Here is a 17711-nt window from a genome sequence, read left to right as displayed (position 1 = left end):
AAAGTCTCAAGAGAATTTCATTAAATTTTGGGGCCATGGAAACAAACAAGTACGAGTATTAGGTTCACAAAATGCAGAAAGTTCAAAGTGCCCCATGTGTTGAGAAGCAAAAATTTCCACCAATAAATTCTCCCAACACTTGATTTGGGCAACGGAATATGGATTTGTCTCTCCTATTCAACAAATATTATTAATTTCTTATAGCATAAATATATGGATACAGTCAAGATTGGCAGACACTAGATCTCTTGTAGACAAGAATAATGGGATAAATATGAGCAACACATGTTTTGAAGCCGCTGATTAAGGAAAATCAGAGAATATGGTGAGACGAAACCACTAAAAGGTTGGCCATTTTTCTTTAATCTAATCATCTCTGTGTAATTTGAAACAAAAAGCCTTGGCCGGGTATATAAATATGTTTACACCAAGGATTCTGGTCCGCCTACTTTATTAGATTTCTGACAAAGTGATTTGCCAATAAATCTTGACTACGCTAAAAGGCATTTTATGGTCCAAGGTAAAAATATTGTCAAGAAGTTACTGTTTTAGACGGTGGGAGCCGCCGGTGGAGTTAAGATTTTAAATTTGAAGAGGTAAAAATAAGAAATTTAATATTTGAAGAGATAAAATTATAAAAATTTTTAAAAAATAAAGATAAAATTTTAAAATTTTAAAACAAAACAAAGATAAAATTATAATTTTTAAAAATTTTGAGGAAATATTTAAAAAGATGAAACTATAAAATTTTTTAAAAAATAAAAATAAAAATTTAAAATAAAACAGAGACAAAATTATAACATTGTGAAACTTTGGGACGTGAGGCCCCCTACTAACCCCTCTCCCTCCGCCTCTGGTGGGATGGGATCACACTACTAGCCAAGAAGCCATAAATTGTAGTTCTAAATAACGCAAAAGGTTTATGCTTTTTTGCTTCTAAAATGAGATCTAGGATTTAATAGGTGACTGGGTCAATTTTTTTTAAATAATAACTTTAAAAAATTAAATTATTTAAATAAATTTTTATTTTTTATTATATTTACTTAAATTCTTGAACATTTATTTTGAAAAAAATAAATATTAATTGTTAACTAATTATTATTAATAAAAATATTATTTGTTATTTTTTATATCTATATGATGTTGATGTGTAATGTGAAAAATGTCAAGTTACATCATCATTTATTATGATATATCGCATTAACACCACGTGACATAAAAATAACAAAAAACGTTTTAAGATAATTAGTCAATAGTTAGTTATAATAATTTATTTGATCTAAAATAAAATTAGAAGATTTATTAAACATAGTAAAAAGTAAAAATTCATTTAAATTTTTTTAAATAATTTAAAATTTTTCTAAGTATTATGTCAATAAAAAAAAATTGTAATTTCACGACTTTTCATGAAAATTTTGAGTTATGCCATATTTTTAAAAGTTAAAAAGGAAATAGTACTAGTACTATAAATTTATCAAATGTTAAAAATATTATTTTCAAAGCAAGATAGGCAAAGACAAATGTGTTTCATGTTATTTTCACTAAAATGTCATTATGAATTGTTTATGTCAAAACATTCTTCATGTTGGTTCAATAATTTTCGAAAAACAACAAGTTTTTGCATTAATTTATATCTTGTATTCCTCCTTTCTTCGTGTACTTTTCCCAAAATCCAAACACATAAACCTATTGCAATTAAACTTTGGATCAATATATATCCACTAAGTGGATTAGTAACTCTCTTTTCCTTTGTTTAATTACAGCTAGGTTTAGAGATGATATCACTTCTTGTTTTTTTTGCATAGAAAATGGTAAAAGGTTAGAATACAAATGCTTTGGTTTTGGGTTTGTAGCATGTCTCATCATTTACCAACCACATAATTGAGAACAGAAAAAAAGAAAACAAGTAGCTACAGCTAGTGGAGGAACCAGTCACGTTATTGAGGAAAAGGTGATTATGATGGGATAAGGACTTGACAATCTATACGTAGAACACTTTCTGAGTTTGTGTCCTTAGGTGAAGGGTGTAAGGGCAGTGAAACCTGGAATCCAAGTCTAGGAAATTAAATTATGGACAACGATTGATTAATGCAGCGTGGACTGATAGAGTCATACAGCTCCAAATTAAATAAAGGGTCGGTCCGATCCCCAACCCAAAAAAAGGAAAAAAAAAAAAAACAACAATGGAACTAGGAGTAGTAAAAAGTACCGTTGGCTTAATACCCATCACATTGCCTTCCCAACTGTTTGCTCGTGACCACACACCTGTCCTTTCTTCACTCTTTAATTATCACAAAAATCCCATCAAAGTTCCCTAGCCTTTTGTTAGTACCCACAAGAACAAGTTATCATCATCATTTTCTTCCCTTAAATTCTTACAAACAGCCACTACATGTCAAATTTTTGGTTATTAACTCTTTTACTCAAATGTTTCTGTTTATGATGAGATTGAGGACATGTTGGCTAGTTTTGGTTTTGGATGAATTGTTGAATATGTTAGCATGAATTTAAGATACTTTATGCGAAAAAAAGGAAGAATGAAAAACAATAAAGAAAGCAAGGCGCGTGAGTGCAAACGCGACATGCAGTTAAAGGGTCCGATGTCTTTAACTGAACAGTTTATTATCCCTTCCAGAGTCTTATGTAGAATCTACACTCAATGGGTCAGCTCTGTCTCTCTCAAAATGCAAAATACATAGAAAGAAAAGCTTAAGAAAGAAAAGCGCAGAAGTGTCCAACCTCTCTCTTTCTCTCTCTCCCCTTCTTGACTTTTCTTCATCGTCACTCATTCCCTAAACTCTTGCCATCATTTTAGGACACCCCATTAGGCCCAAACATCAAAGAACTCAGCCATCTCCCCTCACTCACGGGTATGACTTCTTTTTCTTTTGTCTCAGATAATGATGATGATTTTTTTATGCAAAACCTACTTCAAGAACTGTTTTACGTTGTCTAAAGGCTGAAAGGAACACTGGGTTTATGTTCAAAGTTGAACATTCTTGTTTACTTTGTCGGTAAATTCTTTTTTTTTTTTTTTGTTGGTTTGACAATCTTGGAAAAGAGATGAATTTGTGGGCTGTGGTGTTAGTTTAAAGATAATTGTTGTAGATGAAGTTTTTCCTGTTGGTAAGATCAGCAGTATTTATGACTGTCTTTAAGTTTTTTACCGAGTTCTTGATCAGGTTTGTTATCTGTTTTTACTAGAACTTACTTTTCTTGGTGATGCCAATAATCAATACAGCAGAGTAGATACAAATTTAGCTGATAATAAATGTGTTTTTCATTTGATCTTTCATAGCTTGAATTTAATGTCTGTGTCCACCTATCTTCTGAAAAGTTTACAATTCTTTATCAAATGGACTTCAACATAAATCTTTTCTTAGTTGCTAGGGAGATAAGAAATTGATTACTTCTATTTTTTATTTGCTAAGGGGTGGTTGATTGGGATTTTTATGGTTGTCAGATCCCGGATAATGCAAAATTTGGTGCTCTAAAATTTGAATGTTCAATAATGTTTATGCGGCACTGAGGGGCGCATCAATGTTTCTACTTTTCCATAATCTATTAGCTAGAGCACTGAAGGTTTTTAAGCTTGAATATTGTTATATATTTACTCATCATGTGGTCACAGGGCATATACGTTTTGAAATTTTCGCCTTTTGGAGTATTATGTCTTGCTTATCTAGTTCAAGCAGAGAGTAGCGAGATATGAAGTAGATTGAGTCTTCATTGCAGTGATTTTGGGTTCTTCAAATAATTTGTATTAGCATATTTTCAGGTAGTCTGGCAAAATCTTGACATGGAGGGATTCAACCTGGTGCTCTCATCCAACTTTTATCATCAACTGTGTCATGTATTGAATTGGTGAATTGCATTTACAAGGAAAGCTGCAGAACTTCTTGGTTATAAAGCGTGATGGAGGAAAGGAAATTAAATTTCAATGCACCACTTTTATCTGTGAGGCGGTTTTCTGCAACATCTGCCTTTTCAGATAGAGATAAGCAGAAGATAGTTGAAAATCCTTGTCCCAATAGACGACATACTCTCCCCTTCTATAACTCCGATGTGAGTTTGGATCAGGTAACAGAACCTGTTGCAGTTCCTTTTGTCTGGGAGCAGATCCCTGGGAAAGCTAAAGGTGGCATTGAGCATGAATCTCAGCCTAATAAGGAGGCTTCTGGTACTCCTAGGCTACCACCAGGGAGGGTTTTGGATATCATGAAGTATACTGTGGAGAAGGAATTCGAAAATCAGAATGTGGTTAGGCCCCAAAGTGAAATATATTCTCTAAATGATAATGTGACTAAGTTAGACTCTTCCAACAAGGGAATAAATGAGAAATGCATCTCAGAGTCAGAGACTGATGATGATGCTTATTCTGATGCGCTTGATACCTTGTCCCCAACAGATTCATTATCCATGAATTGTAGTATAAGTGGTCTAAGTGGATCAAGTGGCCTGGTTGCAAAACCGTCAGGTACCTTCTCTTCAGATCCACAAACTCGTGATTTCATGATGAGTCGCTTTTTACCTGCCGCCAAGGCAATGACTCTGGAGATGCCACAGTATGCTTCCAGGAAGCAATCTGTGGCACCTGCACTACCCAGAGAGGATAAGAAAGTGGTTGTTGGAGACAGGAAACCTCCTGTTAATCAATATGAGTCAGTTATCATACCACATTATAATCAGGATGTAGATGGAGAAGAAACAGAAGATGAATATGATGACTATGAGGATTCTGGCAATTTATCAAGAAAAGCCTGTGGGTTGTTGCCTCGATTAAGCTTTAAGAACTCTCTGTGCCTCTTAAATCCTGTGCCAGGATTAAAAGTAAGGACCCATTCTTCAATGCCTTCAACTCGTGAGGTTGCAAAACCAAGCAAAGCTACCTACATGAAGTCTCACAGCCAAATTATTGAGAAGGTTAGTATGGAAATCACTATTCGATGCCCTTGTTGTAAGTGTTAGAGATTCTAATTTAGAACTTATCTGGTTACCATTTTGTATATTTGCAGCATGCTTGGGATGCTGTTCACAAGAACAAATCAGATAGTGGAGTTCAATCCCCCCAGCCTCAAGAGAACAAATCAGATACAGGAGTTCAATCCCCCAGGCTCCCAGAGAACAAACTGAGTGGTGGAGTTCAGTCCCCTAGGCTTCCAGAGATTGGGAAAAAGATGACATGTGGATCAAATCAGTTTACCAACTCAGGTGACCAGCAGATAGTGAATAGGTCACCTCCCAAAAGGCTTCCAGGTAGTGCTCGCATTTCTCCCTACCGTAGAGAGAGACCTCAATCTCCCTTTCGTGGCGGGGGGTTTCTTGGCATGCCCAAAGAAGCTGAGAAATTCAACGCCAATATGTTAATTAAGTATACCAAAAGCAATAACAACTCACAGGAATTAGTACCCTATCAGAGCACCAGGCAAGGGTCAGGTGCTCTAAGCCCTGCAGTTGAGAAGACATTGTATGTAGATACTGTAAATTTTGCTGAAATTGCAAGTTCAAATTCTGATTCCTCAGATACCAAAGCCCCAATGGATTCCATGGGAAAGCATTCTGATACATTACTAGTGAACAGAATGCTGGAAGAATCTGCTACTGTGGAATCTTCTCTTCAAGATATAAAATGCCTGAACCTTTTGGATGGAAAGGACATATCAAAATATGAAATCACAGGGTCAGTGTATTCCAGTCGATCTTCTTTCTCTGACAAACCCGATCTCAAAGGTCAAGCAGAAATGATGGATTGCTTCAGACAGAATGGAGGACTGAATAAGTCCTTAGGGCGTATAAAGGTTAGAGCTGATCGAAGTCTAACTCTTAGTGCTAATGGTGATGTGAGAGAAGCTGATCAAGAAGAAAATAATGCTGGTTCTGATTGCTCTCCTCTTCCCCCTCCTTTACCAAAAACACCATCTGAGTCTTGGCTTTGGTGTGCACTGCCTTCGGTTACATCAAGAAATTCATTTTCGCAGTCTTACAATGGCACTCGGTTTTATCCTAAAAAAGAGGAACCTAAGGTATCAGCTACTGATACCAAGTGGGAAACAATTGTCAAAACTTCTTACTTGCATCATGATCACGTCCGCTATTCTGAGGTAATCATACTTATCACTGTTTAATAGCAATATTGTCTTCTTTGATGGGAGTTTCATTGTGAATACTAATACGTATGTCCTTTACAGGAATTAGTAACTCACTTTTCTCAGCAATCCAAAACTTAAAAATGCAGAGGGCATCATTGAATTCCTTGGACTGGTGCCTTTGTTTCAGCAGTTTTGGTTCAACATGGTCAGAGCTGATTAAGATTTTGCTGCAGCCTACCATTTTTTTTTTATTCGTTCTTCCAGGAGTTTATCCTTCCAGTTTCCTTGTATCTTTATGCTAGGCAAGTGGATTTGTTAGCTCTTCTTGTTGTATAAGCTTGTAAGTTCATTTCCTTTTTCTTTTTCCTGCATCAGCCATCACTGCAGGCTGAGGCATTGTTACATTAAAGTCAGATTCAAATCTTTGTAACGACCACAAATATATTTTTAAACTTTTAAGTCTTGTGGTTCCTGTGGTGTTCGTGTTACACAGGAGTCAACATACTGTTGTGAAAAATTAATGGATATAAAAGGCTTATCTGATATATATAACATGCTTGTTATAGGCTTCTAGCAGAATAGAACATTTCATCTCAAATAGAAGGCGCTATAGCCCATAGAACTAGGCCTAGAAATGGTTCAAATATGTTAATATATATTTACTTGATCTGCCATTTTAGCAACTTAATTTTGTCCCAGCGCGAGTTAGTAAATAAATTCATGTGCTCCTGATTTTCCTGTCCAGAGCTTCAACAACAATACTTTTAATCGATTCATTCATATATCCTTGCCGTGGTAGTTTTAATTAGATGGTGAAAAAATGCATCCAGGGTAAAATGCACTTGCCAAAGAGCAAGGTTAATCCGAGCATTTATTTTATTAGTTGGTGCATAATCTCCTTATCTAAAGATTAAAGTTCGAATCCCTCCTCTTCCCATTATAAAAAAAAAAAAAACACAAACACTTAGCCAGTTGTCACTATAAGGTGTTCCTGACCTCAAGATTCGATCATGGCTTTCGGGTGAAGCATTGATTGAAACAAGGTGTGTGCGGTCCGTGAATCCTTCTTTTTTGGGCTTTTGTAGATCATCCAATTCTTAAACCGATAGCGTCATTTATCTTCTCCTTTTATAAGCCTTAAGCCCATAAACGTCTTTGCGGTGCTTCCAAGTTTCAGCATGGGCAGCAGCAAGATCCTCGAAATGTGTCTGTTGGAATGAACTTTAATGGTGGAGCCCATCTAACTCTCCGACCGAGAAGCAAAAGAAACAGACAAACGGTCCCTATAATCACAGTCGGTCTAGATTCCTGAGACCCAAACTGCTATTTTAACGAGGATTGTAATACAGTAAACCACTAAACATTGTATGGGTCTTTCGAAGATCAAGGTCTCCAATCCTTCCGCTGTCTCTTTCTTTTCCGATCTTTCTGTCTTTTTTTCTTTCAAATATGCCGTCGAAGCTTAGTTCAAGTTGTTACAAATTAGAATTAGGTTAAATAGTTCTCTAAATTTGAATTATGATAATTTCTTCCTACGTACTAATAATAGAGAAAACTGCATTAAGTTGTTTATGTTTTTACAATTTCAAGCCCACCATGCATTACGGATGAGAAATCATATCGGGAGGAGTCGTACGTGAAGGAGCTTTTCTCATCAGCATGCTCCGACAGAACTGAGGATTCCATGCAAATATGCATCCATGAGCCCATATCACATAAGCAAAGTTTAATGAACAAGACACCAGGGATGAGAATGATCACACAAGAAAATTCAATCTCACATGTTCTCTCTGCTAAATTAATCCCAACCCAGATCATTAATGACTAAATGTAAATGATTACAAAGGTCATGGCTGTATTACTTAATGGCAACTTAAGATGTTGGTCTCGATCCCGTTCCTATATATAGCTAGGGTTCTTCCCAAGCCAAAGTACTCTAGCCAGGGTTAGCTGATCATTATAGTTTCATCATGCATGCATGCATGAACATGGCTCCCGATCTACAAGTTAAAAACAAAAGTCATGCATGTGAATGACATTGGTGCAAATATATACCGCACACTCAACAAACTGTCAATCACAAACCTTCCTATCTCCGAAGGTTCATGAGTACTCTAAATCATTCAAAACTGATTTAACAAAAAAAAAAAAAAAACACTATGCTTGTAATGGCTCTAGCCTCTACGACAAGTACTTAGAAAGATCTCACTTCCTGTGGGTTTCTTTTTACATGGTCAGATCCTTAAGTACTCAGCCTCATCCGGCTTTGTTGCAACATATATGTAAATTGTTATAAGTAGACCAATATCTTCATTTGGACAATTATTTCCTTGAATCTTTTCGCTTGGTCGTGAATTTTGTCCTGATAGCTTGATATTTGAGGCTAAGAAAGTGAAAGCTGGGTGCTAATTTCCTCCGTGCCTTTACAATGGGTCTTCTCATCGTCAATTCCAATTCTTTGGCTTAGTCTTAGCTGCAGATCAGGCAACCATTCCCTGTCCTTCAGCAGTTTGTCTTGCTTCAACTGTGTTTCAAACAATGATAACAAAATAAATAAAAAAAAAAAAGCATTTCAAAACCATTTTTGTTAATTTTATATATATAGTCAAATAAATTAGTTCCACCAGCGGTTACCTCAAGCCATAACGGGGCCTCAAACTCTGGTCTACAGCTACTGAATTTGCTCAAGGAATCGTGCTTGTTGGAAACAAATTGCCCGATCATTTTCTTGGTTCCAAGGTTCCCTGCAGCTGGCCTTGTGGAGTAACTTTCCCCATCTGAGCTTGGTCTTGTGCAAAAATAAGGTGATTGAGATTGTGAGCAGGTAGTAGCAAAGGTGTCCTTGGTCATATTTCCATTAACCCTCCATCTATTACTAATCAGCTCAAAAGGATGCCACCTCTTCTCTTCAAGAAATCGGCCTGGTCTCATCGGTCCAACTCGCATGGCTGTATCCATAGTATGAATTTGGTTTGACTGGCCTTGATTGTGCAAGGCTGTTGGTTTTGGGAAACCATTTTCTTGTCCACGAGCTTTGCTTATGAAAGAAGTTGGTTGGTGCCTATAGAAAGAGAGATGTCAAAGTGCTTTAGCATTTTAAGTTTCAGCATTAGGTACTTGAGAAATTTCATGGTTGTTACCTTGGAATGCTAGGTTTGAAATCCAATGGGCGTTGGTAGAAGGGAGATTTGTAAAGACTTCGAGTGATGTTATTTTCAAGAGACCCTCTGGCTAAGACAATCCCACCATTCTCCATTCTGAAATGTTGATGAGGACTGGAGCTAACCTGTTGCAACATGCTCCGAAATTCATCCCTTCCTTGAATTTGTCTATTGGCTTGGCGTAGAACTGCATGACAAAATTAGCAAAGTCTTTTAAATGAGCAGAAAGCAGTTTTTTTCCATATGCTATTTCTTTTACCCTTAACTCTTTTGTAAGCTGTTGAATTTATAGCAAATTGCTTCTGATTGTTTCTCCCTTTTTAATAACTTGATTCATGGTTTCACTCAAATTGCTCCCTATTTTTGGTATTAATATTTGTTCTTACTCCTGCTGAAGATTATACTAGCTAAGACATCAGGACTACCATTCAATGAAATCTTCATTTTACCAGTTTTTCACCATTTGCTTTCTGAATTCTTCTTATTTTTTCTCCTAATTTTTCCTTCCTCTTATTATAAGCAAATTAATTTACATTATATACTAATTTAATATAATAAAACAAAAAATTTTGTATGCGTTTCTTTTAGTTGTTATCCTTGCTAGCTACTTGCTTTTTATGATCAATCAGAGGAAAAAAATTGTGTTGAATACAAAAAAAAAAGTATTTAAACAATTAAAATTTAAAAATATTTCTATGAATAACAAAGTTTACTTAATTTTGTATGGAACAATTATCTTTTGCTGTTTTACATTTTAATTGTTTTTTTTTCTAATGTGAATACAAAACTACCCTTTTTAACCAAATTAACTATGATTGTTTTTATCATTATGTTCTCTTTTTACTAATTTTAAAAGGAGTAAAAACTGGATAACAAGAATCAATTAGTAAAATTAAAATCAAAATGAAACCCAAATTTTTGACACACTTTTTAGGACTTTACACATTCTTTGTTTCGCGGTAGATGTGCTATATGTAATACTTGAGGATTCAAAGATGTTTCCCTAGCATAGAATTTGGAGCCCTTAATTTCAAGTACTATCATTTAATGAGTATAACTGCATAAGGAAGAAGAACTTCACCTTGTCCAGCCTCATCAAGCTTCTTACTTCTGTACATCTGAAAGAGGAATATATATACAGATAAGATGTGAAATAAAGGAAACAAATGTTGAAATTTATGGCAAGGAAATGTCAAATCAAATTCTTTTTGTTTTTCACCTGCAAGTGACTTTTTACATGGGCAATGCTAAGTCCCCTCACATTCATTAATTGAAGAACTAACTTTGGGGTTGCTCCTGCAACAAAGTAATGAAAGTTTTTAGAGTAAATAAACTTGATATTAATTGCCTTATGGTGTTCTCTTTTCGTTTCTTAATCAAGATGGATCATAAGAAAGTCAAAAAGCAAAAGAAATGATTGTCTGAACTTACTCTCTTGTCCACCAAGCCTTTCAACAGCATGCACAAAAGAGAGATGGAGATCAGGAGTCCACCGAAGCCTAGGCAATTTGGACCTAACATATTGCCTTACTGTTCTTCTTTCATTGTTATTGCTGGAACTCCCTTCGGTTCTCTTCTCATCCTCTTCAACACTCACTTCATTTTCCTTAGCAATGTCGATATCATAATCCTCTTCGCTGCTAGCTTCTTCATTCAAGTCGAAGGACGAGCACTTCGGGGAAGACACTGCAGACAAGTTTTCAGCTTGTTCCTCACTCTCAACCCTCTTTTCTTCATCATGGTTTTCTATGCCTTCTATCATTGCTTTTCTTAGCTCCTTCGCTTTCAATAATCCCAGTAGAAATAGCTTTTGGAATTGCTTCTCTGGTATAGAAATGGAAAAAGGGGAAAGGATACTGTCACGTCAGTTTATCGTGTATGTGAAACATTGATATGCAAAATGCAAAAACTTCTCAAAGATGAAGCTGAACTCACTCATTTTTTAACATTTAACCCATCTTTTATGAATAATAAAAGACGTATACCTCTACATGCAAAATACCAATTCCAACATTAATGTAAAACGTGGACCATGCAACAAAATTTTATGAAAAGAAGTTTCTCAGTAATTCTTCTGCTTGTCATGGCTACAATAAGAACAAGTTAAAATTAAAGAAAATATTGAAAGATGTCAGTATATCTATTTACCGTATTCTTAAAAGTACATTTTTAATTCTTTATAATATACCATGAAAGCTTCAATTCCCTTATTTCATCCAAACAAAAAAAAAAAAAAAACTTTATGCTACCATTTATTTTCCAAAGGAATTCTTATCACAGATAGCACTATCCCCAAAACCTCCACTAATTTTCCTGCTTTTTCCATAGAACAACAAGATCCCATGCTTAATTGAGTGCAAAATTAGGTTAGATTTAATTAGTTTCCTTTTAATTAGACGCCTAAGTAATTAAAAGGCTTGAATTTTGTTTTGATCCCCAACTTGCTAAGTATAGATCCTTGTTAACATAAGTTTCCATGACATTAAGCAGTGGCTTCATAAATGAAAAAAAAATTAAGACAAAAAAACCTGCATTGTCAACATTAATGCAGTGTACTCATAGTCTAATATGTTTAGTAATGTTTTGTTAAAACTAGACCCCATTACTTGGAGATTGTTAAATTTTTTATGAAGTTATACAGTAAACATGTTGGAATGTACATGGAAATACAATAAGTAGCTTTCCACAAACATTTGCTGTTAGGTTTAAAAACGTTTCAACAACACCCCAGTATTGGATCCTATGGCTCTAAGGACCATTTTTAGGTGATGGGTTTAACTGCAAAAACTTATTGTGGAGTGCAAACCACTTGTCAAGACATTTATGGCGGAAACCATTTGCATAAACAGCATCATCCACCTTTGTAAATGGAAGTAGCTCCAAATTAATGAGTTTCGGCAAAGACAGAATGTGGAGCAAGTAAATTAAACGTAGGCAACTTAGGTCATCCCCCAGGTTCATCCAAGAGCTCTATATTTCAAAACATTTAGGTAAAAAACATTATTGCTAAAAGCATTAATGCATGACAGAAGGAAAAGGAGGGTTATGTGTCACACTTACATATCTTGCTCGAGTGAATCAGTGAAGCCAACCCTATAGATTTTTGAAAATTCTAGACATCCGGTAGTACTGTTTCTGCAAAAGTGGTGGAGTTGCCAAAGTAAATAAAAATGTTTTTCTAGCTATTTTGTGTTGATCTGACAACAGACCTGATCAACATCGTACCATAAGGAAGATAGTGGGTTTGTAACATTAATTAGCAAATATATGAGTGTAAGTCATGTATAATCCGTACGCTGTGTAGGAAAAATGGTAATGGAGTTTGGATTCTGATCTATACGCATTGCGAAGTAAAAAAAAAAAATGAGGAACTCCCAACTGCACTGCTTTTGTTATTAGAACAGAAGGGGGGAGAAAGAAGATTTGTCATCTTTGAAAACATACAAGTCCGGAATCCAATGAAAAACAGCAGCTAAGTTTTACACTCGTGTTGAGATTTGTCTGCCCTTAATACGATTGGCTCAAATAAAAAACTGTTCTTTGGGAAGCAACTGTGTTTCGGTTATCATCAAAACATGAGGTATAGAGTTCCTTTTAATGTAAATTTAGGTGAAGAGATAGTGAGAAATTAAAGCAGTTCATCTCTAGGACTCTGGTAAACATCATCTTTCATTCATTTCAAGAAAACTCTTTTCATTTCTTTTCCAGAATACTTGTAGAGAAACTCTGATAATTATCTATAACCTAGCTTTAAAGTTCAAAGGGGAAAAAGAATATGAATCCACAGACACACAGGAAAGAACAAGAGTTAGCAGTAGAAACTAGAAAGCAGAAGCCAAAAGAAAATTAACCCTCAAAGATACAAACCATTGATGGTGAAGATTCCTCAGCCTATTCCTTCCAAGTTGTTGATCATCAGATAACCCTTCAACTTGAGAATTGAGGAGGTTCATATAAATATTATCCTGACTAAAGCACTGGATATAGAGATTTCGCTTCGACTAGGTCGTCCTCTAAACAAATGATCAAGAGAGAGAAAGAAGAAGAAGAAGAAAAGAAGCTGGGTAAGGTTTTTCAACTTGGTCTGAAGGATATTTGTATTTGGTTTCACTGAACCGTGGAATCTAAGTCATCAAAATTTATATATTATAAGACCTTCATCTTCATGGTTTAGAACCCCAAAAGAAAATCAACGATGTTTTGACACTCCACTTGTTCACTTTTATAATGCTAAAATGATGAGATGGTCTCTCACATTATGGATACAGATGCGACTGTTGCATATGTCATGTGACTATTCCACCCTTTTTTTCTTATATCGCCATTCTCCTTTGACAGTTGTCCCCTGTAGAAACTCTTTCTTTGGTGATTAAACTAATTGTTTGACCTATGCTACCATGGTCTTAAGGGACTCCTCTCCTTAATTTGTTAATTATGATTAACCCAAAAGAACTTTTAAAAGATTAGACATGGCTTGTAATAAGAAATGTGAGGGCCATTTCTTCATCAACCCATCAATTTCTTCCTACCTAAACGAAGACTTTTTTTTTATTTCTTTTTCTTAAATTGTAGCAACCCTCTTGTCTTGTCCCCGTGTTCCTATTGTTTCATAGTCCACAGCTTTAACTTTCATTGCAAATATATGTTGCTATGACTTTGATGCTACATATTTCATTTGGTTCTCGATTAGGGGAAAAGTTGGTCGTCCTTAACTCTAGAATTATTGTGGGGTCGCACATGGCGAGCAAGAGCTAGAAAAACTAAGTCAATTTTGGTGGGTCTCGTGTATTCAAACAAGTTGCCTAGGTCACTTTCCAAATGTTTTTCAATTTGCAAGCAGCAGAGCAAAGAGAATGACTGATTATAACCATTCCAGGGAAGAAAAAAAAAAGCACGTATACCATATGATTTGTCTAATTGAATGAGCTTGGTTCCAAACCTAGAGTTCAACATCCCCATCTCATCGGGAAAGGAAGGAATAAAAGTAAGGGCTGAAATTAATTTGTCCTTTATTTAGAGTATAGTTTGGTGAAAATGATTTTAGGGTTTAGCCATGGAAAATGCCCCCATATACTTAAGTCTCACTAAAATACAAAAAAATTGAGGGTCCCCATTTTGTCCTCTAAGCATAAATTTGAGAAGATTAGTTGGGTAGATAATTACTCTACACTTATATATTACCAGCTGAAAGCATGCTCACTTGTCCAGTACTGACACAAAATGCACTTCTTCATCTTATTAAAGGCAAAGAAAAGAGATAGAGAACTAATAACTCCTGTACCTAATTTATGAAATTATTTGGCAAGAGATACTTTCAATTACCCTTACTAAGGAAATAAATCGGTGAAATATTTGGTACTAAGGTAGGTGCTTTTTAACTCTACCTTACACCACCCCAAAAGAAAAGGGCAATTCAGTGTCATTTTGGCCCAATAAGAAGTTTGCTTATCCAGGAGAAATGACAGATTGAAAAAATTATGGCAGTTGACATATAATTAGATACAATGTAAATGTTAAAGATGGTTACAACTACACAACTAGAATCACTGTTTATCTTAAAAAAAAAAAAAACTAGAACCACTGTTTTATTGTTAATAGATTGAATGTGTGAGATATAAGAAGTTATTATTTAAGCATTTAAGATACAAAAGTTTGTGTAGTTTCAAATTTCAATGTAAAACTTCTGTTCCTGGTGGTAATTAAAATTCAAGTGCAATTGTTTTTTTATATATTGATCAAGAAAATCTGAATAAAGATGGTTTATTAAAAAACTGTTCAAAAACCAGGAAGAAAATGGAATTAAAAGAGGATGGTGTGGAGGTAGTTTGCAAGAAAAAGGACATACAAAATTTTTCCTGTATGACGATGCTAATAGATTAAGATATTGGTTTAGCCTTTTCCCTTACATCAAAGGGGTTTACTTTCCAAGGCTAATCAGATAGAATTTGGACTGTTTTGTCACCACATGAGAAAGAGAGAGAGAGAGAGAGGGCCTTCCCTTCACAGTCTTTGGGAAAGAAGAGGAATAACTTAAGAGGATTAGGTTTGGCTAAATGACATCCAAAAAGTAGCTCGTTATGTGTGACATGTGCATTATTTTTGTTCCTAAGCAGACATGACAGATATTCTGTGGATTAAATTAAGAGGTTTAACAGAGAAAAACAACTTGGAATTAGAGAAGAAAAATGGGCATCAGGAACTTTAATAAAATGGAGGACTCCCACCCCCTACGTAGCTAGAAAACACTTGTTTCTTGTCTTCTCGTGTGCATGGGGGAGTTGACATTTCTGACTTGTTAATTTAAAAGTCTTGCGAATCTTTCAAAGAATTACTTCTTTTTCTTTTGTATCATTTCATGGATGAAGACATCCAACCTAGCATCACTGCCCCATCATGGCCTTGAAAGAAAATTTGTTCTTGGGAACATTTTTTTATACTGATTATGAAGAAGAATCATGCTGATAAATCCATAAATCAACTTTAATATCAATAATCTAGTGTTATTTTCTGTTTGTTGCTTATGACTGTTAGTCTTTCTTCTCTTCCTGTTTGGACCTTTCATAGTGTTCCACAATTAGGATTCCGTTGGTATCCTATTAAAACTGGGTGAACCGTCTCACCAAATTGCTGCATCCTCGGGCGCCTGCTTCCACACTATAACTGATATTCTATACAGGACGGTCTCATCTCGATAGACATGAAAGACACAAGCATGTCAAAGAATAAAAATCTGAAACATAACCATATAAAATTAATTGACAGGTTACAAAACAGATCGATCGTTGCCAGTATATTTACAAATGCTGCACAGAAATTTTTGTTAAAGAAGGGTCATTAAAGAGTTTAAATAGTAACCTTGAGAAGGCAAGGGTTTCTTAGCGGCCTAGATGGTCCTAAAAGGTTCATTTATATCAGAACCATTTTGCGTCATTCGAATCTTCAAAAGCATGAAAAGTGGAGATAAAAAGAGGTCAATAAAGTGCATTTTGAGCGGTTGTGTTGTGTCCTTTTGAAGAGTTAGGAACAATCATTAGCCCATCGTCATGGCAAAGACTACTATCTGTCATTCATATGAGTAGTTGGAACAAATTAGGACTTGATTAGTTCAAACTAGTCATGAGAGAGTAAACCATCCACAAGATTTTTATATCTAAATGCAATGATCACCTGTCTACTATTATGAAGTGCTGTGGCTAGTTACTGTTGGACTACAAGGCAGAAAAGTTCAGTCTTTTGAGATTAATTAGAAAATTATCTATAATCTTTGCTATATACATTTAATTGTATAATGAAGTATCTTTTCTTGTCTGCAAGAAGGGTATTTCCCCAACCTTACTTGCTTATCCAGAAACAAGTGTCATCCTATAGCTTTTGTATGTTTCACACTAGAGTTTCCAATTTAAGATAGTCTGACATACTGCTACACCGCAAATTTAAAGGACAATAAAAACAAAATCCTCATCTAAATAAGATCTATTTTAAATGTTGAAAAAGCAGTTGATGCAAACTGAAGCACTTGACATGTGCCCTTGAAGCAGGGGAGGGCCAAAAGGGGAGAATAGATCATATAGACTTAAGCAAACACTATCATTCCTTTCTCTTCCTTTTTTTTTTGTTTTTTTGTTCTTTGGTGTGTGTATATTTTATTTTGGTATTTGTACCCTCACCAACCTCTCGTGATGAGGCATCAATGGTTTTACTTGCAATTAATTAATGGCAGAAGACCTTGCTGAGCTAGATATGGACTATTCTTTTTCGAAGAAAGCAGTATTATAATTAGCAAAAATTTTGAAGTTGATTAAGATCTAACCTATATGTACTCCCAAATTCAATTCAGGGCCAAGGAAAATAAGAGTAAATTCATTGCAAGCTGATGATAAACATAAATATTTCTGTCTACATCATTTGATGATATTAATTCAAATGGTAGCTAGATGGAACTTTTAATTGAATTTGATATCTATCCAATCCGGAATGAGAATTTTTCTTTCTCAAAATCAATAGGAAAAGACTTCTCTGGTGAAAAAGTTCCCCATGGATGGAAAACAACATTTCTTATTCCCCTATCTGCTGCTTTGTTACTGTAAGGTAAGGTGGGAAGACCTTTTCATGTTGACGCTGTATTATTTTGTTAAAAACCTAACCACCACCACCACCCCCATCGCATCCCCTTTTTTAGCTTTTTGCTTATTCTTCATCATCATCTGGGTTTTCCACTTTTTGAAGAAAAGTAATGCTAGTAATAGATATCACCATGCATGCCTTGCTGGCCCAATACAAAATACTCTCCCAATTCAATAGATGCAACTACATGGGCGCAGGCTTGCACATGGGGGCAAGTTAAAAGAGAGATTAAACAGGGAGGAAACTTAAGATTATATGCGTACATGGAATTCCCTATATATTGCTGCTTGAAATAATTCTTCTTTATGGTGAGTTCGCGACTACCAGAAAATGTAAA

General features: G+C 35.2%; 2 protein-coding genes across 5 annotated transcripts; one reads left to right on the top strand and one right to left on the bottom strand.

Annotated features, from left to right (window-relative positions):
• The first annotated feature begins 2648 nt into the window (after positions 1–2648).
• LOC18596677 (transcription initiation factor TFIID subunit, putative (DUF688)) lies at positions 2649–6641 on the top strand. Of its 3 annotated transcripts, none has more exons than XM_007025300.3 (4): positions 2649–2870; positions 3779–4923; positions 5016–6101; positions 6189–6641. In XM_007025300.3, exons 2-4 carry the CDS (start codon positions 3916–3918, stop codon positions 6225–6227), a joined length of 2133 nt encoding a protein of 710 aa, XP_007025362.3. In that variant the 5' UTR covers positions 2649–2870; positions 3779–3915; the 3' UTR covers positions 6228–6641. The 3 variants fall into 3 exon arrangements, with proteins under 3 accessions (XP_007025362.3, XP_088663718.1, XP_017979426.2); XM_088807592.1 differs by lacking the exon at positions 2649–2870 and adding an exon at positions 2887–3014; XM_018123937.2 differs by lacking the exon at positions 2649–2870 and adding an exon at positions 3050–3182.
• A 1449-nt stretch (positions 6642–8090) lies between these two features.
• On the bottom strand, positions 8091–13355 carry LOC18596676 (uncharacterized). Of its 2 annotated transcripts, XM_088807100.1 has the most exons (8): positions 13118–13355; positions 12311–12385; positions 10682–11074; positions 10470–10546; positions 10332–10368; positions 9230–9437; positions 8724–9150; positions 8091–8613 (listed from the first exon to the last, which is right to left on the bottom strand). In XM_088807100.1, exons 3-8 carry the CDS (start codon positions 11010–11012, stop codon positions 8473–8475), a joined length of 1221 nt encoding a protein of 406 aa, XP_088663226.1. In that variant the 5' UTR covers positions 11013–11074; positions 12311–12385; positions 13118–13355; the 3' UTR covers positions 8091–8472. The 2 variants fall into 2 exon arrangements, with proteins under 2 accessions (XP_088663226.1, XP_017978413.2); XM_018122924.2 differs by lacking the exon at positions 12311–12385.
• Positions 13356–17711: the final 4356 nt, after the last annotated feature.

Source organism: Theobroma cacao, chromosome 6, assembly GCF_053813885.1.
Source record: "Theobroma cacao isolate CCN51 chromosome 6, ASM5381388v1, whole genome shotgun sequence".
NCBI lineage: Eukaryota > Viridiplantae > Streptophyta > Magnoliopsida > Malvales > Malvaceae > Theobroma > Theobroma cacao.
This window is presented reverse-complemented; position numbering and strand designations above follow the sequence as displayed.

What these genes read in the sequence shown, in the direction of transcription:
- LOC18596677 (XM_007025300.3), top strand. Translation starts at nt 3,916, where the DNA reads ATGGAGGAAAGGAAATTAAATTTCAATGCACCACTTTTATCTGTGAGG. An exon ending in ACAGCCAAATTATTGAGAAG is followed by an intron (nt 4,924 to 5,015) that starts GTTAGTATGGAA and finishes GTATATTTGCAG; the next exon opens with CATGCTTGGGATGCTGTTCA. An exon ending in ATCACGTCCGCTATTCTGAG is followed by an intron (nt 6,102 to 6,188) that starts GTAATCATACTT and finishes TGTCCTTTACAG; the next exon opens with GAATTAGTAACTCACTTTTC.
- LOC18596676 (XM_088807100.1), bottom strand. Translation starts at nt 11,012, where the DNA reads ATGATAGAAGGCATAGAAAACCATGATGAAGAAAAGAGGGTTGAGAGT. An exon ending in AAGGCTTGGTGGACAAGAGA is followed by an intron (nt 10,547 to 10,681) that starts GTAAGTTCAGAC and finishes ACTTTGTTGCAG; the next exon opens with GAGCAACCCCAAAGTTAGTT. An exon ending in GCTTGATGAGGCTGGACAAG is followed by an intron (nt 9,438 to 10,331) that starts GTGAAGTTCTTC and finishes TTTGTCATGCAG; the next exon opens with TTCTACGCCAAGCCAATAGA.